Raw genomic sequence first — 26,822 nt, forward strand, 5'->3', positions numbered from 1 at the left:
GGCATACAGGGGAACTGAAAAGGGAACAACGCAATTCAGGCAAGGTTTCTGCCCTGCAGAGCCATTGCACAATGAATCTGTTCAGACACCACGGAGGAGGGGATGTGATGTTTTCCAAGCACTCAGGTTGGGAGTCATATCAGTGCGGTGGCTGCCAGAGGAACCAGTCTCCACCCAGTCTCACTACCAAATAGACATGCCATTTGCACTGGCATATTTCCTACCTTGGGCATCAAGTCTCTTGTCCACATACACCTTGTACGTGAAGGCATGGCGCAGGGCGATGGCTGCAAAGAACATCTCCACGCAAATGATGAAGTCCTGATACCCAGCAGCTACTGTGCCTTCACCCACAGACACAGTGGCAGAGTGGATTTTGGGGATGGCACCACACTTTTCCAAGATGGCCAACAGCATCCCTAAACAAAGCAATGAGCTCATGTAAACGTGCAGAAAACATGATTGCATATAACTGTCAGGAATGGAAATAGCTGTCTGTGCTGTAAGTCCCAGATGCAAATCCATTTAACATGGGAGCTACAAACAGAGCGGGCTAGATACTCCCATCTACGCTCACCTGTACAATAGAGAAAGGAGGAATAAATATGTTTAAGCAAAGAATGTTCAAACACTGACCCTCTTCTATTCTCAACTGACACATAATCTGTGGAACTAGCTGCTGCAGGACTTAATCAAGTCCAAAAGGGTAAGAAGCAGGCAGATATTTCTGTGAGCGCTTCTGTGATCTCAGCATGTCCACTAACTAAAGCAAAAATTGAAGTAACAGAGCTTATCATTTAAGCATAAAGCGGTTTTGACACACGATTGCAAGAAAGATGTTTCTCCCCCTCTATAGCCAGGTGGCTGAAGAATTCCAGAGAAGGCAGAAAGTGTGTGACCAGATGGCTCAAGATGACAAACTAGACAGTTTATTAGTTTGTCTGTAGCCGGGGAGGATGGGCCATACTCCAACAGCCTGAATTCCACCTAAGTTCCTACTCAATTAGTCTTTGAAGTGCAACTCAGTAAACCTAAGTAGGGCATTGAATAGGGAAATGCTTAGAGCTAATTAGTAAGAAGCACTAAGCTTAGGCGGAATTTCAGCTTTCTGAATGTGCCTCTGCATCATGTGTACGTATTCTGAATGTCCTTCCGTTCCATAGTGGTTCTGTGACAGCACACACTGCATTCAGGCAGCTTGCTGCTTCACATGAATCACAGACATACCATTAAAATTTTATTTACAGAGCTCTAAAAAAAAAAAAAAAAAAGTACTAAAAATTTTTACATGAGCTACTTTAATCAATAAAATGGCAGCATGCAGATAAAATGTTGGCAGCTTGTGCTTTATGGTTGTTCCAGGAATGCAAAAGACACTTCATCCAAACATCTGATTTTGCCAGGCAGATGTGCGTGTGCACATGCACATGGACAGGGATAGTGAGGATTCAGGAGCATAGAAACAAAGATGAAAATGAGCAAAATATGTTTCCCAGAGAAAAGCAATGAAAAACTATAAAACAAATATAATAATGATAATAACAACAATAATAATAATACAGAAAGACATTCTGGCTATTAATCAGGATCTGCTCTATCAACTCCAGTGTCTGAGCCCCTGCAGAGAGCTCTTTGTGCCTACCAAGGGAAGGGAAAAGCAGCTCACCTTGCCAGAAGGACAGGAAGATGACAGACTTCACCATGAAGAACTTGAGTACTGGGCTGTAAGGACTGAGCAGCTCGCGTGTGGCGAAGTAGAAAAGGAAGAGGGCATACAGTGCCAGGCTGACAGAGATGTTGTAGATGATCGTCACGTAGAGGTAGCCACTGGTTACACTGAAAAGAGAAGATACATGAATGCCTGAAATTTCAGCATCGTCTTTTCCCCTTGCTGCTGTCACTGGGGAGTTTTAAGACTCCGTTTCCTTCCTGCCTCCCTATCCCATTCCCTCACCCAAAGTGAGGCAGAAAAAAACCCTGAAACCAACAGGTTTACCCCTGCCCTCTTTTCACACATGCATATTCAGCCTGTGTTGTCCCTCTATCTTTTCCCATGACCCAGCACACACATGGACCATAAGCACAGCTGGGCAGAGAAGGGGCAGCCGAGGCTTGCATGCTAGACAAACAAACTTACTCAAAGTCACCATCCTGGTACTTGCCGAAGGCCTGAAGGATGACTGTGCTGATCGCCATGAGGGGCTTCACCACACAGAACTGCAGGGTAGCCTACAAGAATGAGAGAGGAGGAATGAGAAGGCAGGAGGTGCAAGAGGCCAAGTTCCCAAACCAGACCCATGATGGAGTGATGATGGAGCGTCCACTGGGACAACTTGGCAAGGCAACATAATCCAGCCCCAACAAGGAGTCTAACCCCGCCACTTGCTTGAGGACTGCAGCACCCAAAAGGAGACAGAGGAGATTCAGAAGAAATGTGTGCTATCTAATTGCCCAAAACGTGAAGAAAAACCACTCTGTAGGTTGCTCCTGGAAGCTGCTCAGCTGCTCTCTTCCACAGCTGTTTTTTCATAGGCTGTGCTGCAGCACATTTATGCACAGTAACAGCAGGACAAACAAAAAATGCCACACTGTGCTACGGTACGGACACAGCAAGTTTAACAAAGGGATACTGGGGAAGGGAAGCCAACTCCAATCCACAGTTGCCGTAAAGCTAGGGAAGACGGTCCCCTGGATAGGAGGGGAACCCAGCTCTCTGAGGAGGAACTTTGGCAACTGCCACCATATTAATGCATTTTGTATACACAGTGATGTGTGTTGCCAGACAGAAGTTAAGAGCTATTCTGTTGTCACCCACACGACCTTTACTGAATCTCCCCAAAGGCTCTGTGGCACTTGGGATCAGCTCTATCCAGTCTGCCAGTATAAATCACTGCTCCTATTGGGACAACTCCTCTCAAAGCCACTCCATTCTTCATCTTTCTGGAGATGTTGAACTTCAGTTATTAGGAGTTGAACTGCTAAAGAGAGTGGAGGGTTGTGACCCTAAAAATGTCACCCGTGTCTCCCAGAAGGGGGCTGGAAGAGCCTGGGCAGGTGCTGACCTGCACACGTGTGGGGAGGGCTGTGTATGGAAAGAAGGCAAAACCAAACAGGAGCAATTGCTTTGGATACGATGCAATTTGTTAGTGGTCATAAGACTTCAAGGAGATTAAAAACCCCAGCACATGCCAGTTAGTGAGTCACTGTAAATATGTGAACTGGAAAAGGTCAAGCTAATTGGTAAACAACTCTGTCCTCTCAGCTTCCCCTCCTTCCAATCTGGGGATGTTTTAACCATTTCCCTGCAATCCAAACCACCACGTCCTATTTTTAGTTGCTTCCCTAGGAGATGCTACAGCATACGGGAAGCACATGGATGGTGTGTGACCCATCTGTGAGGGTCACCAGACACAGAACCAGCAAAGAATCTTGATCAAGACATCTTTAAAGAAACAAGCTGTCCAGATTTTACACCGCAGCCACCAGCACACCACCCGACTGCTGGAGGGCCACAGGCAACGCAAGCAGACTGACTGACCCACAGCAGACACCTGCCTGAGAAAAGCTTGGGGTGGGGGTGAAGATGGAAAGAAGGAACGGTTATAACAGGCAGATTCCTTCAGGATGAAAAGGGCTGAAAAGAGCAGAAAATGGGCAGGTGGTGGTGGGAGGCAACAGGAGTGCTGGAGATGCTGAGAGCAGGGATAAAATGGGCAAGGTGCTCCTTCCAGCCTGATTGCCATGACGGTGGACACTGCACAGATCAGCACTGAGATCTGCTCTGCTGCCCTTTTGCACCAGCCTACCCAGGAATTTGCCTTGAAAGGTCTTCCTCTGCGATCCTGGAAGTCTAAAGTACTAGAAAGTGAGTCTTGGTGCCGAAGACTTCTCACCAAGGCAACATTTAAGCTCGAGCCAAGAAGGACGGAAGTACTTAAACATCCCTTTGCAAGACACCTCCCTCACAGCCTCCACAGCAGAATTAGCAGTTTGTAAAGGGCAGGCCTGACTAGAAGAATTGCTGCCAGATAGCAGCACAGCAAAAGCAAAATATCCACCTAAGCCTGAGTTACCAAGTGAACTGAGGATTTGTGGAAGCATGCAGAATCCCTCCCCCCCCCCCCCCCCCCCCCAAGTGCTTCTAGTCTTCATTGTTGTGAAAAAAACTTTCCAAACACAGCCAGGTGCAATCCATGTGGAGATAACTGCCAGAGGCTGTGGGACAAGAGAAACAAGAGGTCTAAGGGAAATTATTTCTCCAGCACTCATTCAACTTGATGGGTGTTATGTTTGCTTATGACATATTTAAAAGGTGAAAGTTAACATTAGGAGCAAAAAGCATAGATAATGCATCAAATCAAACACAGGGTGTACAAATGAAGCCCAAGAGAAACAGGTAAAGCAGCATACTGGGAGCAGCTTAGAAAATAGAAGTATCAGGGAAGAAAAGGAGGAAAGCCATGAGGAAAGAATACGCAACAGAGACAAATATAACAGAGAAAAGAAAGATGTGGTCCTTTGAAAGAGGCCAATCATGCTGCAGAGATTAAGACTGGATATTACTATGAGGCTGCATTGTACCTTTGATGTTCCTGCATATGGCTAAAACACAGATGATGGGGCATGATGTGGAAGAGAAGCCAGGGCAGATATCTAGACCCAGTGACTGGAATTACAGTGACCTGAGCCATTTAAAAGAACCAGACCTGCTTCACGCTGTCTCCAGAGAAACCTCATGTGATCATTTCAGCAAGTGAGTAAAGCCTTGAAAATCAGCTGCTGCTTCACAGCAGCCAGAGGTGACTGACCTGGGATGAGCAGACAAGGGCTGTATCGCGGTTTAGATCTCCCCCATTCCCTCCTCCTCAACATACCCAATTCAGCACAGACAGACACACATGGTGAGCAATACTCGGTTCCTCCTACAAAGCGTTGTGTCACGCTTAACCTCCACCCCCTCCTCAACTCCAAACCACAACAGCAGCACTGGGAATTCAGGAGGCTGTTACACAACTGCGGGGTGTCTGCAACACAACACTGCCATCAATTTCTTAAAGGTGGGACCGCTGCAATCCAGAAAGGGAAGAGGAAATCAGAAATTCTTCCCAGGGCTAACATCAGATCCAAGAGATAAATTGGGTCTTTTGCTAAGGCCTTCCTGATGCGGGGTTGAGTAGAAAATGTTAAGATCATTCAAAACAAAAAAAACCCTCTTCTCGGCAGCCTGCAGGCCTCTCAAAATGATATTATAAACCCCCTCAAAGGAGTGCTCATCTCAGAAGTTCAGCAGCGAAAGGCACCATTGCCACCCACACACACTTCATTCATTTCTAGAGGACGGCACAGTTCCTCCAGCCCATACCTGTTTGCAGAACCTCAGGAATCCAATCGAATAAGTCTTTCCCCACAGGCAGCAAGTCCCGTATACACAGCTGGACCTGAAAGAGCCAACACAAGATGACAGGGTTCAGAAGCAAGATTTGGGGTAGAGTGCAAGATTCCTACCCTCTTTGTCTACCTCTCTGTAGCAAAGTTGCAGGACTGGTGCTTTCTCCAACCATGATTACAGTTACAGCCATACCCTCTTTCAGAGACATGTTTAAAATAACACCCTGACTCCACACTTCAATCTTTTTCTTTTCTTAACTGAGTAGCATGGGGAGAAACAGAGGTCCTAGAGGAAGCACACACAACGAACTGAAGACAGAAGATTTAAAGTAGGAGAAGGGAATAAGAAAAGAAACAAAGGAGTAGGCAGATGTCCAGAAAAGCTGTGAATCAGTCCAGCTTGCCTAAGAGGATGTGATCAGCCTGATCGGTCTCAGAGCAGGGTCCTGGTAAATCATCACCATCCATGCTGCCCAGTCCCAGCAGACATTTGCCACCTGACACAGTTTTTCAGGGCAAGGATAGAGGCATGGTAGATGGGCACAGAAGGAGGAGCGCGTCAAGCTGTAAGCACAATAAATACTCACTCAATTGGTTTCCCTCTGATCTCAGACATGATGGAGCTCTCCCCTCCCAAGTACTCATAGCACAGGCTGAGAAAGTTGTATATTACAAAGGCTGCAAAGACATCAATCAGAGTAAAATGACAACCAACTTCAAAACAGGTGCAAGGACCAAGAGTACAGGCAACAGACCAAACATTAGCAGTGACTGCTTATGCAGCAACTTTCCCTTCAAAGCACTCCAGATTATTTTCACTGCATTTATCATCCTACCTCAGCACTCACAAGACTATCTGAACTGGAGTTTGGCCATGGTCCCAGGCCAGTTCCATGACTCATGCCAAAAGGGTCACAGGACCATTTAAAATTCTGGTCAGTCTGTTTTACTTGGCATCTGTAAGATGCCATTCTTTACAGGGTTCCTGTGCATTATTCCGGGACATTACACTGGTACTAAATAATTTGGAAAAGTTATCTCTGATCCATCAACCATATCTTATCTCCTGTATTTAACCTTTTAGGTGATGAACACCGTTTCTGTCTCCGAGGTAACCAGACTATAGACATAAGAGCTGGAGAAACAGAGGGTTTTTACCAATCAGTGAAACTCTGTTTTCATGTCTGGTGGAGACTTTTTAAAAACAGGCTCTGTGCTTCATTTCCTCAGAAAGCTAAAATTTCTTGCATACTAAACAGACTCCTCCTTGGACCACCTCTTTTCTGCCTTCCCTAGCTACCTGGTACAGATGAGGAAGAGCCTTCTCAGACTGACCACTACTACTCTGCCCCATTTCAATTCTCTTCAAGGCTCAGTTTTGCTGATACATATAAACTGAGGTGAAGACACTGGTGGGGGGGCTCTCATCATAACTACAGACATGTTTCCTTTTCATGGGATCCAAACCCACTTAATTGTGCATGCAGTAAGCCTGTACGTGCCCTGTCTGCCAATCTCTTGACTTGTTATAGTCACTGTTGGACCCTCACACAGTTGTGAGATTTTCAGGGTAAGGACTGTACTCCTGAGTTTGCCACATACAGATTTGGGGCAAAAAGACAGACCAGGTGACCCTTCTTTCAATGTTATTTTCTATGATAGACATTCCCTGGAATGCCAACACCCAAATCCTGGTTTTGGTCCCCAGCACTGACATAATACAAAGAGAAAATAACTTGGGATGGAAACAGAAGTCTCGAGGAACTTTGACATAAGAACAAAAGCCAAATAATGTACAGTGTTCAGAAGCTGACCTCACCAAGCAGCCAGTTATTAGACCTGAGGTCAATTTTCCCACGTGGATGAACTTCCAAAGTCAAAGACAGACATTAACTCTACTTCTTCTACAAGCATCCAAGCTATGCCATAGTTTTCAAATTATGGAAAAGAGGTACTCAACGCTCCCCCAAATGGTCATAATCTCAACACATTATGTTTATGGCTTGCAGATGTGCCTAGCTGGCAAGAATGCTACAGCACATAAAAGCCAGTAGTATACCTGCTTCTATGTATGTAATTGGGATATTGTTATTCCGTCTGTAATCCTTGTTATTGAATGAAGTTAGGTATGTTCACACAGCAATGATTTTACTAAAGCCTTAATTAGGAGAGAAAACACCAATCATGGAAAACTTATTTAACTGTGCTAACCCTTTTTGCCTGCAATTTTCCTGCAACGTAGCTGACAGCTCCCAGCACCCAGAGGAAGAAAAGCTGAGCTTTTCCTATTGTCCTCCAGTGACCCCTGCCCTCTGATGTGGTCATTACAATACCAGCTGCCCATTCCACAAGCACTAGGGAAGAGATGACATCAGAGGAAGAAAACAAAACAACAAAAGAAAAAAAAAGAGGGGGAAATATCTGCCCCTCCATCCCCAAAAGAAGTGAGCGCTAGCTATCAAAGTTCACCACACCAGCAAAAGCACTCTTCTCCCATTCCTGATCCACATCCATCAGATGGTGTTCATGACATCAACATAACAAAAAAAAAAAAAATCTACTAGTGTCAGTGTTACTGACACCCAGGTTTGTACAGAAGCAGAGTCACGTGAAAGAGCAACACCAAAACATGCTCCTCCTAACACACACTATGAAATGCAGCCCATAAATGGCCCAAGAGAGCTTTCGAAATTTATTAACAGGGTCTTCTCCCCCTGTTCCCTAAGAGGGCTCTCTCCACTTTGCAACCTAATACCTTCCCAAAAAATGAAATTATAAGGTGGATGGCAAGGGAAGGCAGAGAACAAAAAGGCTGTTTCAAAGCAGTCCCCAGAAAAAGTGAGGGAGAGAACCTGCTGACCGAAGGTGCTTTCACTTTCGCCTGTAGTCTTTTCTCACGGCCCAACGTGCCGAGGTGAACTCTGGAGCATGGGCTGCCTCCTGAGCAGACACTCAGATGTTTGGAAACTCCCTGAGCAAGTGAGACAGAGGGATACTGGCTGTTGCTAGGAGAGGAGTTTCGCAGAGCAGCAAGATTCCTGCTAGACCTACACACGTGCGCAGGGCAGGGAAGGAACGGAGAAAAAAAACCCAGGCCCAAACAAAGATGCCTTCTGAATCATGCGTGCACGTTTGCCATCTGCTGCTGCATCTCGGAGCATTGTTGTGGATGTGAAGGAGGGCCTGCTGGTCCCTTCAGCTGATTAACTTGTTCACATGGCCAGGGGCACCTCTCTGCAATGCAGATCTTGCCAAAACAACTGCACCGGTGAGTATGATTTAATGAGGGTATGGTGATAAACTGTCCTCAAAAGTACACTGCTAGAGCGCGGTTTCTCCTGCTGGATGGGTAGAAGGGTCCTTTCTGGATGAGATCAGGAGGGAAGTTTAGATAGCATTTACTGGAGAGCAACTGTTTCCCCCACATAAAATGCTAGTGGTATCATCTGTAGCAGATAACTGAAAGCGAAGCAATCGGTTACTCATCCTGAACACGGTCCCCTGTCTCCTGCAGGACTCCAAAGCACTTTACACCTCACCAACACCAGCAGGTGGTGGCTGTGCTACCCTGCGTGATCACAAAAGTGGCCACAGGATGGGACCAGAAGAATACGTCACTAACAAACTGTGCCAGGAAAACTGGACAAAGCAAGCATCTGGCTGCTAAGTAAGAGCTGTTCCAAGAGCCGGGAGCTAATTGATACCTTGCTTTAAACATCCAGCTAGAATCAGATTTTTGGCTTTACACCTTCCTGAAGCAAAGGACCCAAAAAAAATCATAAACTTTGTCTCTACAGAACATCAGAGAAAAGGCTCAACACATCTTTTCATGCTCAGAGGCCAGTGAGGGAGAAGGTCAGGTTGGACAGGACTTTGAGCAACCTGATCTAGTGAAAGATGTCCCAGCCGATGCCAGGGAGGTTGCACTAGATGATCTTTAAAGGTCCTTCCCAGCCCATGTCATCCTATGATTCTATGATTTTCTGCCACTGAGCAAGCCACGGTCAACCAGTCAAGCACATTGTAAAACTTTGTCTCAGCAGGTGACAGAGATGCTTTCTCCATGTGCCCAACCAGAAGCCAAAGTTCTCTCAGGGTAGAGACTTCCCACCTCCCCCATTTTCTGTCTGACCCCTCCTTACCTTCATAGCAGTCCCGCACTGTGCCAAAGTAAACATAGTACTGGTCATTGGTGAAGAACAGGAGACTGAGCCATGAGTCAAAGGCGTAAATGGGCACAATGAAGAGGATCCGAACAATGTAGCGCTGTTCATTTGGGCAGCTATAGCAGCGAAGATGCATGTAGATCTGGGAGGATGGAGAGGGGAGACCAGGATCAGCAGTATATGGAATAGAGAGAAGAAAGTGGAACTGGAGAGTCAATTGGGCCAGGAAAAACACTCAGTAAATCATCTCTTGATTACCTCCACCAGCCTCAAGGTGATAAGCATTAAAAAAAAAAAAAAAAAAAAAAAAAATCACATATCTTATGGCATCCATATAGCATCCCTTAGTTTGCAGAAAGTGGGGGGGGGGGGGGGGAAGTGGAGGCATTTCTAATCTGTTTTCATATAGGGAATTAATTTACTGTTATTATCACCACTTTGCCCATATTCTTTTGTTCATACCTTTTTTCCCCCCTGGTTATCAATCCCATATTCCTGCTATCCTGTTTTAAGTACCTAAGATTCATAACACTGCAGCCTGCTTTTCTCTTAAGAGGGAAGGTGCATGCACTTGAGTGCATGCTCATTGTAAACACTCTCACTCTCTTGTCAGTTTTGAACACTTCCGAGACTTTCACCTGAAACAACCTAAGAGAGCCCTTCACAGCACTGCCCAGAGCTGGTAAGCCACAGCCCGTCTGCTCCAAAAGTGCCATTCTGCACATTGGTGACAGCACAGCCACGATGCATCAGCCATCAAGTGAGCACCGAGCTTGTGCACCGTGCTCAAAGGAACGACGCAGCCACACTGCTCGTTTTGTCCAACTGTCTGCACGCATGCCAATCCTTCTAAGTCACTGGCTGGGGGGAGTGCAATGTCCCCACCCTACCTGCTCCCACCACTCACAGTTTGTTAGCCACCATTAGATCCCACACCTAAGATGCTTTTTCACAGAACACACGCCTCCTGGAAAAGGTATTGACCACAAGCATATCCTGAAGATGAGCACCACTCCTGTAATGGCCTAATAACACGGGCAGCGCTTCGGCGCGAGTTGCAGGTATGCTCTGTTGGCCACGGAGTCAGCAGAGGGCACGTTCTCCAGAGGCAAGGCCTCCATACGGCAACCCTCATCAAGCTGCTGCCCCAACTGCTGGAATTACTAACAGCTAGTTTATTACACACGTGCCTCACGACTGACCGATTTTGCTGCCTGAAGAGGCACAAGCATTTGTCTGAAGCTTCACCCTGCATTTGGGGGTGCTGTGAGGATTCTCCAGGGCCTAATGAAGCATACATTGATGATCTCGACTTTCCCTCGTATGTGAGAGGGGGTTGTCTCTTCCCAGCTGTCTGTTGCTCATCTCTCCCTGCCTCTTGCCCAGATCTGGTCAAAATCAACTGAAGGGCTCAAAATACTTCTGTTTCCTCTCCCTAACCCATGAGGAGCTCACGAAAGCCTCATTTCCTGAGGAGAACAGGTTGAAAATAAACTAACAAACCTTAGGGATATTTTTTCCTTGCAACGATCCCAGTGACACAGCTCATCCAGCACAGGGACAGCTGACACCAAAGTTCAGATGACTCCAAGCTTTGCCCTTGGGATGTCACAAGAGCCCTGCGATCCGTGCGCCTACGAGAGCAGAGGAACTGCTGCCTTGTAACAGGACACAGCGCGTTTCAATCAACAGCGCCTCTCTGGCGCTGTCCTCCACTGCATTCTTTGGAGAAGGGCATTAATGCCTAACTGTGCAATGCTATACTGCAGAGGAAAGATTTCTTCCTACCCTCAGCAGGCGATCAATTTGACAGGAGGACCCATGGCACTTGTAATTGTTACCCAAGCTGGTAAAACTGCAGGTGTTACTCTTATTCATCAGTGACTAATCCATTTTTGAACTTCACTAGCCCCTGTACTCCATCAATAGGCTGTAGTTTTCTAGATCCTAGTCATCACTCTGGAATCTACGGACCAACAGGTACAAAACACAGGTTGATAAATAACAGGGCTTGCATTTCCCCACTGTGTTTTTCAGTTCACATGACAACCGCATGAGAGAGAGGTACAGAACAGGATACAGGGTTTGACTTGTTCTGGCTCCCAGGACACCTGCCCCAGAAAGAGGGGAGGGGAGAAAAATTAAAATAAAACATTTCCTGCTACTCCTTTCCGCAGTGGAGTTCAGCCCGTGGAATCCACTGGCACAGGAGATCAAAGGAGGTATGTCAAACAACAGATGACCACGATCATTTAGCTAACAGCTGACACAATAACGAAATGGCTCGATTCAGCTACAAGACCTGGGAAAGGATGGCTTGAGATAACACACCTTTCTGCAAACACTCAAGAGATGGTCAAATGGTTTACACCTACTAGTTTTAAAGAGTTTGCTTCCTCTCCATTCCCACTACAGAAATGGTCTGAACCTGGGCAGAAAAAGGCCTTCATATAAAAGTTGCCACCTTAATCGGCACAGACAATATATTAGACCCCAAAGAAGAGGTCCTGGTACCACTCCAGAGTCTGCAAACCCCCATCACACAGCTGTATCTGGCAGACAGATGCCAGGGGATCATATGTGTTCTTCCATGTGGTGAAAAGAAAAGGATGAGAAGTACGAGTGATAGGGTTTTACCTGATGGCAGGTGATGAGCAAAGCTGTCCATACAAAGAAACCTGAGATGGCCTGAGCAGCGGTGGTCATGAGGAATATTGGCTGCTCCACAGCCGTGGGGCTACCATCCTCCGGCATCCAGGAGAAGTTGGGAGCCACAGCTGGAGTGGTGGCAGTTGACCCCAATCCGGGGGCTGCAGTGACGTGAGCCATCACTATCATGGTGCCTTTTGGTGTGAGGTTCCAGTTGGGATTGCTAAAGAGCCGCCCACGAGCCAAGACCTGTCAAAGAAGAGAACCAAAAAGCAATTGAACCCAGCTGAAAGGACGCAGGAGCATAACAGTAACAGTACTTTGCATCTCTCACATGCCTTTCACCAGGCTGCTCACATGCTTTATGAACAGGACCTGGATAAGTCTGCCACTGCCACCCCGCGTGATACAACAAATCATGTGGTATTCAGGAACCGCTCTACCACTCACAACACAGCCTCCCCAAGATCATGAAACACTGCCACCGCCACTGTCACCACCCTTCTGCAATAAAAATATTTAAGAACAAGATGAATACAGCATTCACCTGAGATCAGAAGGAAGTATCTAAATCATCCGTACTGGAAGATGACAGGCACACCCAACTTAACAGCTCTACCTTCCAGAAAAGCACTGGCTATTCTGCCGTGACCTAGTCTTATGGTTAGTCTGCCAGAGTTCAAGTCTTACGGTTTCATCTGGAAGGCAGCAGAACAAGCAGCAGCAGGCAACAACAACATGGACCACAAAGCGTCACTGCGCAGCACGGGGGGGAAGAGGAGCATCTTTATTCCTCCAGCAAGCAATCCCCACCTCTCCTACTGCCATTTTGAAAACCACGCTCAGCCCAAAGCACCTTTATTGGAAGGATATGTGCTGAAAGCTCTCCTCGCTAGAAAGAAGAGCATGAAAGTGATGCTTTTACCAAACATTGTATGGCATGGTACACTTAGCGAGCCTGTCGTTAATTCTACTAACAGCATTGTTTTCTACGTGACGTGAATTTAACCTGATTGGCTTTTAAAAGCCAGCTGACCCATGAAAACACACCCAGAACACAAGGATATGCAAGATTTCAAAGCAGCATGACCCTTGGTCATTTCATGGATGAAAAGCTATTTTCTTTCAATGGAACGAACTCTTGAAGGTCTAAGATCTAAAACAGCTATTATTTTCAATTTGGTTGTAAGCAGGCTCTAATGTGACCTCTGGATTGGAAGAAGATAATCCACTTAAACCAAGATCACAAGCAGGCAGCCATTAGTTCTGTCCACTAGAAGAGCTGCGTCTGATGCGGTTGATAGTAAAGACATGGTTATCAAGGGGAACAGCATAATATTGCCCCTTTCTGATAACCTAATAGTTTTCGGGATACCCTTTCTGTAAAAGCGCAAGACGTAGCTCTTACGCAGGCCTTAAAGATCAGCAGATGGAAAGGCCAACGATCCATTGCCACAGTTTACAGCTGCAGCAGGGAAGGGCACATCTGTCATTTACTGACAGGTCACAGCAGAACACAAAAGAGAACACACATCTGCAGATGAACTGCCCCAGCCTTGCTTCACTTGAAGCCACAGCTCAAATCAGGGAACAGGCACCCAGTAAAAGCAGAGGGCCAGGAGCAAATCATTTCCACAGGCACACTAAGGTGTGCAAATGGCCCCTCCAGCACATGCTTTTCCAAACCACACGCTTGCACCAGTGGTGCGTGGCACCCTGATGTTACTCACACCACATTCCACCTCATTTCTGCTTTCTTCCATGGGGTGAAGAGAACAAATACAAATCCTGGGAAATATCCAGATTTGTTTAAGCAGATATTATCTTACCATAGAGGGAGCTGCACAACTGTTATGGTTTAATTTATAATTGTCAAATTTGGCTTTTCTTCATTCTTTCCAGTCATTCTTTTTCCAAAATATCCCTGCTCTGAGTTACAGCTTTCCATAACTGCATGTACTGAAGGGTAATTCCTCTCCAGTCCTGATCGGTACAGGAAGTATAAATGGTAAGTTTTGAGTTTCAAAGCATACACGCACACATTACATTATTTATACCGTATCTAAAAATTTGGAGAGAGAAGGCTGGATGGAGATGTCACAAAGTAGCAAGGTTTTTATTGCTTTGAGAAGAACAGGATTTCTACGTAAGTGACTTCTGAAGCAACTGAACACTCACAGCGCTGAGAGTGCTTCCACTAAGCTCACAAAGGGCACATCTAAAATGAAATCAGAGCAGATGCACCTGTGGTTAACCTAGCTCTAAATAAAGTCCAGCCAGCTGCGATCCTGCACATCCCAGTGCACTTTGGGAGCTATGCAAGAGAGGAAGCTGCTAAGCCCTTCCTAAAGCTCATGGGGGAGAGGATCTCTACTGCAGACCACCGGTGGCAGGAGGGACAGGACCTGGAGCTCCACGTTCCAGCTAATCAAACCACACCGACACCACAGATCCAAATGCAGCGCCGGTAACGTCAGCAGAGCTGAAGATCTGAAAGGGAATTCCTCTGCTTCTCTGCACTTGTTTTAAGAGAAGCTGAAATGGCAAAAAGGGATCAACAAGCATTTTGACATGACAAGGGTTACGTATTCAGAAGCAACGACACTTGAAAGTTCAAGTTGTATATGTAACCTTAACACTGCCCCCTTGTGATTATACATCAAGTGTCATTAATTACATGATTATGCATCATTCTTTGCCTAATTCCCTTTAATTCACAAGGTCATTGAAAATAATAACTCTTTCCAGCACTGCGTTCTGAAAGAACATATACAAACTTTCTTAACCAGGGCTCCACTTCTCCTACCTCAAACCCCAATCCACCTCACCCATGAGCACCCCCCTGTTCCTCAGGGTTGCCCGTAAGGACAACTTTTTAATCACTTGATACTTTTTACTGGTTGTAAGCATCAGCTTGCAGTTCATTCTCCTTGTTAGTGAAACACGAAGGAACACTGTACTCCCAAATCTGCAAAATTAACATAGACCTTCCAAATTATCCCTTCTAATCTCCTGAAGTCCCATACACCATTGCTACAGTGACAGGTATAAGCAGTGCACAAAGCTATTATGAAAGTCTACTGTATGCAAGAAGCTGAAGCTGTAAGAGCAATTCTGTACTATATTTAATAGATAATAGCACAGCCTTAACCAGGTGAGTGGATTTTGGCTCATTCACTACCACCAGCTCAGAGTCTGCTAGCTCCTCTTCTCCCTTGTTAAAAAGAGCATCGTGAGGGCGGGCTATGGCAACTCTCTTAATAGGCCTTGTTTCTAAGATGCCTCCTTCCGCACCGTGCAATGGGATGCAAGCCCAGCACATCATCAGAACAGGCTTCCAGCAAAGGTGGTGCCTGGGAGCACGTCACAGCAAACCACGCTGCCTCGACAAGCTACAGATCCGAGCATCCTGGTGTAAGCAGCTTCCGTCTCACCTGACGCAGTGAATGCGTTTTGATGCTTTTTTTCTTGGACACCTACCTCCATCACAGCCCATGTCAGTGCCGTAGCACATACCTTCCTGCTTCCTCTCATGCCTGGGGAAAACGGTCCTTTCCAACAGCCACAAAGTTATTTCATATTCACCTCGATTTTCTCCATTCTCCCACTTTGCTACTCCAGCTGTGCAACAACCTGACAATGGTTAGGCTACTGGCTGTGATCTCTTTTCTCTGTACTCCTCCCAGCTGGCTATATTTCTCCGTTGTTTCTTGCGCATTGTAAGCTCCTTGGGACAACCATCTTTTTGTTCTCCTCCCGTACAGTTCCCAGCACTGTGAGGTACCAAACCATGAGGAAGGCACTTGACATTACCATATGGCAAATTAGGGGCATTTAGAAACCTGAATTACCAATGCAATACAAACCAATCTAACACATAATAAATTTTGAAGAGTTCCTTACTCTTCTGCCACGTCCTGTTTTCTCTGCCCATCTCTTTCACCTCTACCTCATTGCTTCCATTTCAAGCAAGAGTAAAGTTACTTGCACGCTTATTCTCCCTCTGTGGAGGGCTCTCCTAAATATATCAAAGGAAAACATTTCAACACCTCTAAATTTCACTCTTGAAGCTTTCATCTCCAACTGACTACCTTGCTCCCCCCGGAGGTAACCTGCAATATAGCACATCCCAAACAGGACCAGGAGAACAGATAGCCACAAAAAGCACCAAACTTGGGAAACTGGAAACATGCACACAGAAAAGTATGTCTGGGTAAACACACACAGGGCTTTCAGACATGGGCCCAGGTGTACTTCAGGATGGCTGCAGGAACCTCGGATCAGCTGGTACGATTCCTGTATGTGGGCTACATGAGCTTTGGGCAGTGCTGAGGTCTGCATGAAGTCTATACCCAACAACCCCAAACGTGGAAGGGACAAATGACACCCCCATCCCCAGTGAGCTGTTCCACGTTCCTGCCTAGACGCCATTACAATTTACACACATTAGAGCAAGGCAGGACTTTGTACCGCTAGGGCATCAGCTTAAACACCAACCTGGCACCAGCTTACACTTATCTAACAGATCTTCTGAAAGCACTTTAGGAGTATTAGGGTCTGCTCTCAATGCAAGGAGCAGAAAAGAAAATAAAGCAAAGCATGTGCTATTTATATCAAGATAACTATCCTGATAAAAAACCTAGAGATGCAAAACACTGTTACAGAGATTCTTGACAGGGAAGGGGCTCCAACCTGCGTGGGGACCAGTGCTGTTAGAGACACCACACCAGTGTAAAGTTAGCAGGGATGCGTCCACATGGCCTGCATCCACAGAAAAACAGCAATGCAGTAATTCTTGATCAGGAGCAGATTGCCATTCCTGTATCTTCTGGGAACAGAGGCCTTCTGTCTCTAACATTAACATGGCAGCTTCTTCCACCAAAAATAAACTCAGAACAGTAAACAGAAGGGATGTGGCACAAGTGAAAACAAAAAAACTTCTTTTTTGGCTTGCGTAAAGGCATGGAAAATGTTACCACTGAGGAGGAGCTATTTCTACATAAAGATAAACAAACAGAAATACGTGAAACCCATTTCTGATGCAACAAAAGCGGTGTAAGAGGTAGGAAGAAACGTTCAAGCATGGTCCTTCAGTTCCTAGGGGTACTTCTGAACACATACTCAATCCCAGAGTCTAGAAAAGGAGGAGCGGGCTGTCTGCTCTGAGCAAGACCCGCCCCGTTGTGCTGCTGGTGACAGTGGGCTCGCTTTGCCCTGGTGTCGATAGGAAAAGAACCCCGAACGACACGACTCTGAAGCCGTTCTCTGCCATCTGCAAACGCAATCTGTGTTTTTAAAATAGATCATCTCCTCCAAGGCTAAAAGTATTTCATTCCTAAACTGCTGAGAGAGCAAAGAATGATACACAAAGCTATCCCGTGAAAGACTCTTAACAGCTAAGCCTCCTTCTGCTGTACAAGATACAATCCAACAAAACATGCACGACCTGGCTGCAAGGTTCTCCTGGAAAGCTACGAGGCAAGAAATTGCTCCTCCTTAAAATCTACTACATATTTAGTATAGTTTCAAATATCCACCATGCTGAACTTTGTTAAGATACCACAAAACCATTTTCCACTCCCCTCTTAACTTCTTATTCCTCCAAGAGTCTCTCCATTAAATTATCCTTATTCTAGACACAAAAAGACCAATGCAGAAGTGCCACGTGGTAGGTGATTTAAAGTCTGAATTTTCTGCCTCTATTAGGACACCAGCTGGAGCTTCACATCAGTGAAAGCAGGAGCTTTACAGTTTTCAGAATGTCCCCTAGACTTACAGGGAGTACAAGAACACGCGACAAAATGGTTCAAGGTTTATTTTAGACTATTTTAATTATAAGAATGCATAGAATTGCCAACTGGGATCAGCTTTTTCCATTGTGCTAGGTATATATTGCAAATTCATAATTGATTTAAGGTCTTTTCAACACTCAAAGGCACGGCATCACCAGCTGATCTGGCAAAAGGTAGGAAAAAGAAGGTAAAGAGTCAGGACAAAATAACATAATGCTATACGGTAAGAGAGGCACTGGTACAGCTCAAATCAGTGATAGCAATAAAAGAAAATAAAATGCTTTTAAATTTATTACTTCTTAAATTGCTTTTGCTCTCTGGGGTGGCATCTAGTTTACTTAGCTATGAGACATTAAAAGGTCCCAACAGTGCATTTTTAAGCTCTCCAGTAGCATTCCCGAAACAATCTGTGAGTTACGTATGTGACCTGGCATGCATTTTTTACTAGTGCAACTCATTTACATTTTACTATTCATGCTGGGCAAAGCTTTCTTAACGTCAAGCCACTGAAAGTCACCCCACAACAGACACTTCATACACACGCACACATACGTAACTCCAAACACACACGAGCAATACCGTACTCAGCTAGAAGACAGGCATTCGACAAGATTTACAAAAACACACAGTGACTGAATCTATAGTTACTGCGCTTCGTATCAGCTTAATGCACGACTTCTCTCTCTGCACAACAAATTCAGATCCAAATGCAGTTCTTTGCAATGTTACTTCTCCAGAGGTGTAAGCAGTCTGAACACTGAAGAGATTTTGCGCGGTGACAATTTTCAAAACAGCTGTCAGTACAGTCAGTGAAACCAGAGAAAAGTGGCACTGGGACATAAAACCAGTAGCGCCAGCACGAGCAGAGCAGGAAGACCATTAGCCTCAGAAGCAGAAGGTAGAGGAGTCAGGCACCGAGGAGGACCAAACCACAGGGCAAGGTACACACCCACTAAGCCATATTCAAGAGATGATCCGACGCCTACGTACACATAAGAGCATACTATACACACAAACAATTTAACCTTCAACAAGGCCAAGCAACTTCTTTTCTCATTTTAAGGAAATTAAACAATGAGAATACCACAAAAATCTTCTCCACTTCCAGCTCACACAGCCTCCACCCAGTTGTTAATCCATACACATACAATGAGAGAGCAGCTTCCCCTCCCCATGCATCCATTTAAAAACTCAGAATCAACAATAAAACCCTTTTACCCTGAGCCATGCACTCTTCTTTCCAGAGTTTTTTTCTGCTCTATTAATTTCTGTTGTCTCGCTGTACTCAACAGCCCTCCTCCCCCCATCCTCCTCCTCTTTTTTTCTTTTTTGTGGACTGACCCACATTGTGATAGGTCAACATCCAACATCCAGTCCCTTTTTTGGAAGGAGACAGGAAAAAAAGAGAAAGGGGGAGGGAGAAGAGATGTTCCCCAACCTTCCAACCACTCCTCCGAGAGCAGGATCAAGCACACTTGGGCCATGTGCTGTGTCCCTTTCCCATATTCCCAGCAGCCCCACTCGACACAAACCAGTCAAGCCCTCTGCTCCCAGGAGACAAACAGAGAAAGACTACAAAGATGTTCTGCAACTGGCAGAGGGGAAGGAAACAAGGAGAAAAAGGATGTGTTGTAAACACTCGTGTCCAGCATGACAGAGGAAGTTTGCATTTCATTTTCCAAATTCTCAAGAACAAAGTCAAATCAGAACTTACTCCATCACCACTTGCATTCATCCTCCCCCACCTCCAAGTGCCAAGACAGAGGAGACAACAGTTTTAAAGGTGCCACAGGGTATAAAGTTACTCTAAGATGCATCAGAAGTCAAACTCTACAGCAGGATCGAAAGCCACTGAACTTGTGGCAGTCACACATGAAGGGAGTTTGGTTTTGGGGGTTTGTTTTGTTTTGTTCTTAATCAGAGCATACTTTTCCACACAGAATATAACATACAGAATCTATCAGATCAGATCCACACTTAAATTTAGCAAGTAAATATGCTGGAAGAAGCCAGACTTCTTATCACAAGCCTAGGCAACTGTGCAGCGATGCATATGAGGGAGATGGCACATCTGACTTCCCTAGCAATCATTCTCCGATGCAAACACGTAACAGCGATGAGCAGTGCAGAAGTAAAACCAGTGATTCTCAACAAAGCACTCAAAGCCACTCACTATGAAGCCATTCTGTTATTGCTAAAATAACACCTGATCTGCTTATTCTTGTTTGTGAGTTGTTGGGTTTTTTTGTTTTGTTTTTTAAACTCTGGACATAAGACACATACGTCCTCTTGTTAATTCCCCAAAATCACCAACTCCTAATTTCATTACTCCTGTTTAACATTGCTTTTCTCCTGCCCTGTTACTCTATCAAGAAAAATAAATATCCCACGGATGCAGACTTCTAAAAGCAGAATAAGGAGCTTTGTATTCCTGGACTCCTGTGAGAGGAGAGTTTCTCCACACACGAAAATGCCAAGTCCTAGATACATCAGCATTATAGCTTTGCTAGTTAAACAATGAACCCAGACACAGCACTTGCCTTACACAAAAGTTACCCCTGGAAGCTCACGGGCAGAGCAAGGTGCCTGGAGGAGGAAATCATTCTCATCCTTGCCGGCTAAAGCACAGCAAGTAGAGACAGCATCAGCAGGAAAAATCTTGCCCAGCATCCTCTTCCGAAGGCTACTTACGCCACACGAGTGGCTAGAAGCTGCTCACCCTTTCCTGACTCAGCATCGAAGCTGACCACAGAGGTTTGCAGAGAAGTCGTCAATACTGTTAGAAGCTGACAGATGCCAACAGCAACCAAAACACAGTTCAAAGCAATTCTGAAATCCCGCCTCTCTATCCCAGAAGTCACCAACAGCAATGCATTTTCTCTATACAGAAAGAGGCACACCAAGCATCCACCTGAGAGAGTGTGTGTTTAAAAAAAAAAAAAAAAAGACAAAACTTCAACCCAGTTTTTCCAGACACAGTAAGATTAAATTACCCAGTCAGATGAAATTGCCTAAATGGGAATTTATACAAATAACTTGTAGCTTAAAACTCTGCTGTAAAATCAGTGCCATCACAAAGCCATTGGGACAGGGGAAAGGAAGTCTGAAAGTCAGGAGAATTTGGAGGAGGAGAAAGGTCACTCCCAGCTCCCACGGGACAATTAGCTGCAAATAGCTTCACCCACCACCAACCAGCCTTTCCTAGCAAAACTGGCAAGAAGGAGACAAAATGTGGTGAGCCATGAAGAGAAATTCACTCTCTTCTAGTCTGCCTCCTCAGGTGACTGGCTTGTCCGGGTTCATTTTAAGTAACCTGGACAGAGGCACGGCTACTTACATTACTGCTGCCTGGGCTGTAGCTGGGGTGGAGATGACCAGGCAACTGCAGGCTCCCAAGCAATCAGCTGAGCAGCCTCCAATAGCACCAATGTCACATTTCACAGCCTGGGGAGGGAGCAATGGGCCGGCAAGGCCAGCTTTTAAGGTATTACTTCATCTCATCTCCTTCTCAAAGCCTCGCTGCTGCACTAGATAACACGTTGCAGTCATTTTCTTTGCTGAACCAGAGACCTTTTTTTACCTTTTTGCCACAGAGTTGATTGAGGGACAGATGTACAACATACCCAGGCAGAGAGGAATGCTTTTGGGTTAGACACAAAAAATTTGAGGCGGTGACACCATCTCTCTATGCTCTTGGTCACTCTCCTTTATACAATGTCCTCAAATAGCTGATCCTTTCAGTATCATCAGACTCGCAGGCACTGTGACTGTACGATAATAATAGCAGTATTCCCATCCTTTCAATCCAGAGATAGACTTGAGGGTGGGGAGACAAATATCCAGGTACTCTATGGGTTAGAGGACATTCAATACTGCAGGTAGAGCATGGAAGTTATTTCCCTCTTTATGTTTCCTGTAAATTATGCCCCTCGGGGGCTATGAGGACCTGGTCACACCCAGATACAGCACAGTTCCTGAGCAGCTTGCCTATACGCTGCATTTTCCCTGGACACAGCTTGCTCTGTGGCCTTCCCAGACATGTTACTTACACCAGCACAAACAAAAACCCCATGGAGGTCAAGCTGATTTTTAAAGACTAGAGAGAACCTGGCTATAAGCAAGTCATCCAGTCCCCTGACTCTTCCTAGAAGAGGAAGACTCTAAGGCGAGACTCCTGGAAGGCGGCTGCAGCTCACTGCTTCAGCTGACACAATTTCAGCTCCAAAACCTTCCTTGGGGATTGCTGCTCTGAAAACATGTCCAGTTGCTCTCTCCCTAAGTAGTCCATAAGGGGGATGTGTGGGGGGGGGGGGGGGGGGAGAAAAAAACAAACACCAAGAAAACTTTTCAAAAGGGTGTTTCCAGTCCAACCGCTATCATATTTTACAGTTATTTTAGCTAAGTGTTTTAATCCATCTTATCACCATTTCAAACCGCTTTCAGAGTCCCAAGTGTTCTAGTAGGGTGTAATGTCTTGGCAGGAAACCGCTCTTCCACCACAAGAAAGCAAACCCCAAAGAATCTGGGAAGAAGCGAGAACAGCACACAACGCACACACCGCTTCAAGCGAACAGATGGGCAAGTCAGCACACAAAACCCAAACACAACACCTCAATTTTCCAGGGCCTCGGCAAGTGCAATCAATCACAAGCTCTAAAACAGAGAAAAGCTTCTGCCCCCAGCCCTGGCTGTTCAATAACACGCAGCAGCTTTGTTAGACAGCTAACAGCAGTGGTGTACTAGGAAAGCTCTACTGTACAAAGGTTAAGTGCAATTTCTCTCTGAGGCTGTACTATTCTCTTGATTCTACAGGCAGCCCAACCTGTACATTCACCACTGCTTTATAACCTCGGTTTCCTCAATTTTAGCCTGAAAACGCTGTGAAAACTAGTCACAGCAGCAGCCCTTCAGAATCAACAAGTGCGACTTCGTATTTTACCTCAACCTTCAATACTTTGAACAATGCAACACTGGACTCTTGAAGCAGCTAGCACCCAAGGAATTCACTGCTCCCACCAGCCGTTGCTGCAAGAGCTCAGATAGATATCCTTTGACCTGCTGGAAAATGAAACAGGCACTTCTGCTAGAAGGAGCAGGCAAGAGCTCATCACCACCGCTGCAAACATAAGCCAATTAAATACAGACCCAAAACAGGAGGGGAGAAGGGCATGAAGGGTAAGTTCCATCACAGAGAAATTAAAAGGTTGTTGGCTTAAGTCAAAACATGATTATTAGATGTTTTAGTTAACTCTGCAGTAGAACTGGGTGGAGAAAGGGACTGACATTTTAGGGGAGAAAAAACGTGGTTTAAAAGTTATTTTAACTATGAGTTGGGAAAAAAAACAATCCACCCTTCCTTTATCCAAGAGAAGAAAAGAACCCTAATCCCACAACTGCAAACCGCAAAAGCTCATCTCCCAGCCTGCTACCAGCAAACAGGCAAACAAGCTGACAGATAACAAGGCGGATTTCTAGCTGGATTCTGTCAAATCGTTAGAAACCAGCCAGCTCAGACGCTGTCGTTATGCCGAACCAGCTAGTCGCACTGAACTTTGAGAACCTTCCCCTTCTAACTGCCACGTGTCCCAAGGAGACAGACAAATAAAAGTACAAAAGATGCCTGAGTGACTGGGCAGCGGTCTTCCCCTTGCCCCACATCTCCAAAACACAACCCGTTCAGCACTCTGAACTGATTTTAGAGACCTGAGCAGAATACAAAGGGGGAAAAAAAAAAGGTCTTCCCACACCACCAAACTGGTTATAAACGCTGACTTCAGTAGCAATGTTTTCCCAATCATTTTACAGCAAGACTGAATCCTTTCTGCTCCAGATGCAGAGATAGCCACCTGCTGCACACATGCCACTTAAGGTTTACAGCACAACGTTAACAACGATGGTATTAAGGACTTGACAACTGATTCAAAGCCCATTTTCTTGGGGAAAATGGTGAAAAAAAGCCTGAAGTAGACCTTTGTGGAATACCTTCACCAGAAGAAAAGCTCTCCTAAAGCCCTATTGTTTAGTACTTAGCCAACATCCTAAAAGTGTGAGTTTATTTTTTTCCAAAACTACCACACAAATACAAACTTTTAGCATTAGAAACCTCAGTAACATGAATGTTTCTACAGAAATCTCTCGTCCCTTTTAGGGAGGCTGCTAAGCTCTTAGGCTCAAGAGTAACTTCCAGCAACATAAGTTCAATGGACCAGTTAACTACTGTGTTAAAAAAGTCTTTGTTAGCGGGATGTATGCTTTATTACATTTTCATCGATTGTTGTCTTCTTCTTGCAGGACAGGAAATAGACATTTCTATTCATCCTGTTAGCCTTTGCTCTATTATTGATCAATGCCTTCTATTTTTCTCTTCAATGAAGGTAAACAGTCATCTCTCTGGGGAAGCCTGTCTATGTCTTCAACAATTACTCCTGTTCAAGCTCCCTATGTGGAGAGAACGGTTTCAAACTTTCTGTGAAGAGGAACCATCTTCAGCATTTCCTCTAGATTTACCACTCCTGCTCCTCCCACTCTTGACAGCGGCGTGGTGTTCCAGGCAGCTTTCACAGAGCTCCCCCTGAAACCACTCCGGTCCCTTTCCGGGATCACAACTCATCAGAACCCGGTCATGCACACGTTCTTCCAAAGCCCTCCTTCCACTACACGCTGCAGTTTCCAAGACTGAATAAGCCCTTACAGAGCAACTGAAATTTCAAGCCACCGTGAGCATCCAAACAAGACCAATGATAACTCGCCTGCGATACAAGAGCACACGGGCACAGCAACAGCCTCCTTGCACACCTACCACATCAGCACACACACATACACACCATATCCGTCAGTCCATCCAGCCCGAACCAGAGGAGACACAGCAAACGCAAGCCTGGTGCCCACCACCCTGCTGGGGTCTACCATGCTCCCAGCCCGCCTGGGGACAGAAACAGTTGCAGAAAATGACCCCCACCCGATGCCACCGAGCAGCACGACAGCACCGGGGAGCATGGGGGGCTGCGTGGGGCAACGTGTGTTCATGCGTGGGGAGACTGGGTGGGCTGGAGTAGGGAGATACTGGGGAACAGACTGTGTGGGCTGCATCAGTGTGGGGGAGCGCAGTGGGAGCTCGGGGGGGTATGGAGGCCACGCGTGGGGAATGTGCGTGGTGGCGGCAGGCTGCGGGGGCCGCCTGGAGAGGGAATGGCGGGGACACAGCGAGGAATGAATGGGGAGGAGGGCTGGGGGGGCCGCACCGGGGCGGGGGCATGGGGCCGGGGGATGGAACAGGCCACGCTGAGGAACGGGAGGAGAAGGAGGGACTGGGGGGGGTCGGAGGTCGCGGCCACAGCGGGGCGATGCAGGGGGGAAGGTGAGCTGCCCCATGCCCCCCCTCCCGCCAGCGCGGCCCCTCAGGCCAGGCCCGCCCCACGCCCCCACAGCCGCCCCCGCGCCCCAGCCACCCTGCCCCCGCCACGTCTTACCTCCGGGCGGGCAGGCGGGCAGGCGGGGCTCGGCTCGGCGGGGCTCGGCTCGGCCCAGCCCGTTGGGCTGAGGAGGGGAGGGGTCGGGTCGGGTCGGGTCGGGTCGGGTCGGGCCCTGCCCCGCTGCCCCGCGGGCGCCGGCACCGGCGCGGGGGCGCTGAGGGCCTCAGGAGCCCATGGCGACGCCGGGCCCACCCCGCCCCTCCGCGCCTGCGCACGGCACGGGGCGCCCCGCCCACTCCCCGTGCCGCGCGGGCGGGGGGGGCGGGGCGGCGGGAGAACAGGGTGACGTAACCGCCCGGCTCTTAAAGGGGCGGCAGCGCCGGGAGGGGCGGGGAGCGGAGCTGCTGCCCCCGCCCCGGCCCGGCGGCCCCGGGCTGGGCACCCCGGGGGTTCAGCGCTGCAGCCACTCTTTCCCCCCCACCCCAGGCCGGTTAAGGGCAGGAAGATCCCCCCAGGGCAGATTTCTGCCTCAAGGCCATTTTCCCAGAAACTCCGAGGGGAAAACGCACGTATAGGTGTTGGAAACCAATGTACCTCCACTCAAGCCAGAACAATGGATTTTCAATCTAAATAAACTTTAAAAATATAAAAAAAAAACCCAAACCAAGCCCTAAAAACCTTCAATACACAAGCAAACTGCTTGCAGCAAGGGCTGTGTTCGCAAGGGCAGCCGACAGCCCACCTGAGGCATTTGAGGAGCCTCTCCTTCTTCATTAGAGGTGAACCTTTTGAACCACAGGTGCACCCATGGACCTGCTTCCCCCCGTCTCCCAAAATGACGGTGCGTTTCCCCCCCGTCCCAAAACACAGCAACCTCTCCTGAAGCCAGCCAGATCAAGGCTCCGCTGCAAGGCCCCAGGCGCAGGGGAGCAAAAGGCGGCGGGCAGAGAGGGGTGCTGCCTGGCGCGTAGGCAACGCTCCTCTTCCTCACAGAAAACAAGATGGGAGAAGTCCAGTTTCACACTCATCCCTCAGAAACGCACTCAAAATGGAGGCAGGACCAAGGCAGGACGATACCCCCTACCCCCGAACTACCCTCCTCTTCCCTTCCCTTCCCTCCTCCTCCTCTTCTCTCCTCGGAGGAGCTGGGAGCCCCACGCAGCAGGCAAACGAAGGAGCAGCTCTTCCTGCTCAGCTGGCAGAGAACAGGCCGGGAAGGAATATGCGAAGTCATCAAGATCCATCATTTATTCCCAGCAGATGTTTCTGAAAATCGATTTCAAGAGTTTTACACAGCCTGCAAGAAGCAGGCCTCTCGTCTGGATAACGCAGGGAAGCATAACAATATGGGCAGTGATTTAGAAATAAATCCGTATTAAAATTTAGTAATTTATTGCCAGACAGGTCAGGCAACC

General features: G+C 46.9%; 1 protein-coding gene across 1 annotated transcript in view; it reads right to left on the reverse strand.

Annotated features, from left to right (window-relative positions):
- Nucleotides 1-25,656, reverse strand: part of TMEM184B (transmembrane protein 184B) — a 30,696-nt gene extending 5,040 nt beyond the window's left edge. The window contains exons 1-8 of the mRNA XM_082310018.1: nucleotides 25,465-25,656; nucleotides 12,192-12,452; nucleotides 9,531-9,696; nucleotides 5,976-6,066; nucleotides 5,363-5,438; nucleotides 2,138-2,229; nucleotides 1,667-1,836; nucleotides 225-419 (exon numbers count right to left, since the gene is read on the reverse strand). Of these exons, the coding sequence (XP_082166144.1) occupies nucleotides 225-419; nucleotides 1,667-1,836; nucleotides 2,138-2,229; nucleotides 5,363-5,438; nucleotides 5,976-6,066; nucleotides 9,531-9,696; nucleotides 12,192-12,392 (991 nt within the window). The 5' untranslated portion in view covers nucleotides 12,393-12,452; nucleotides 25,465-25,656. The remainder of the gene's footprint in view (nucleotides 1-224; nucleotides 420-1,666; nucleotides 1,837-2,137; nucleotides 2,230-5,362; nucleotides 5,439-5,975; nucleotides 6,067-9,530; nucleotides 9,697-12,191; nucleotides 12,453-25,464) is intronic.
- Nucleotides 25,657-26,822: the final 1,166 nt, after the last annotated feature.

The sequence above is a fragment of the Platalea leucorodia genome, assembly GCF_965183815.1.
Source record: "Platalea leucorodia genome assembly, chromosome: 4".
NCBI lineage: Eukaryota > Metazoa > Chordata > Aves > Pelecaniformes > Threskiornithidae > Platalea > Platalea leucorodia.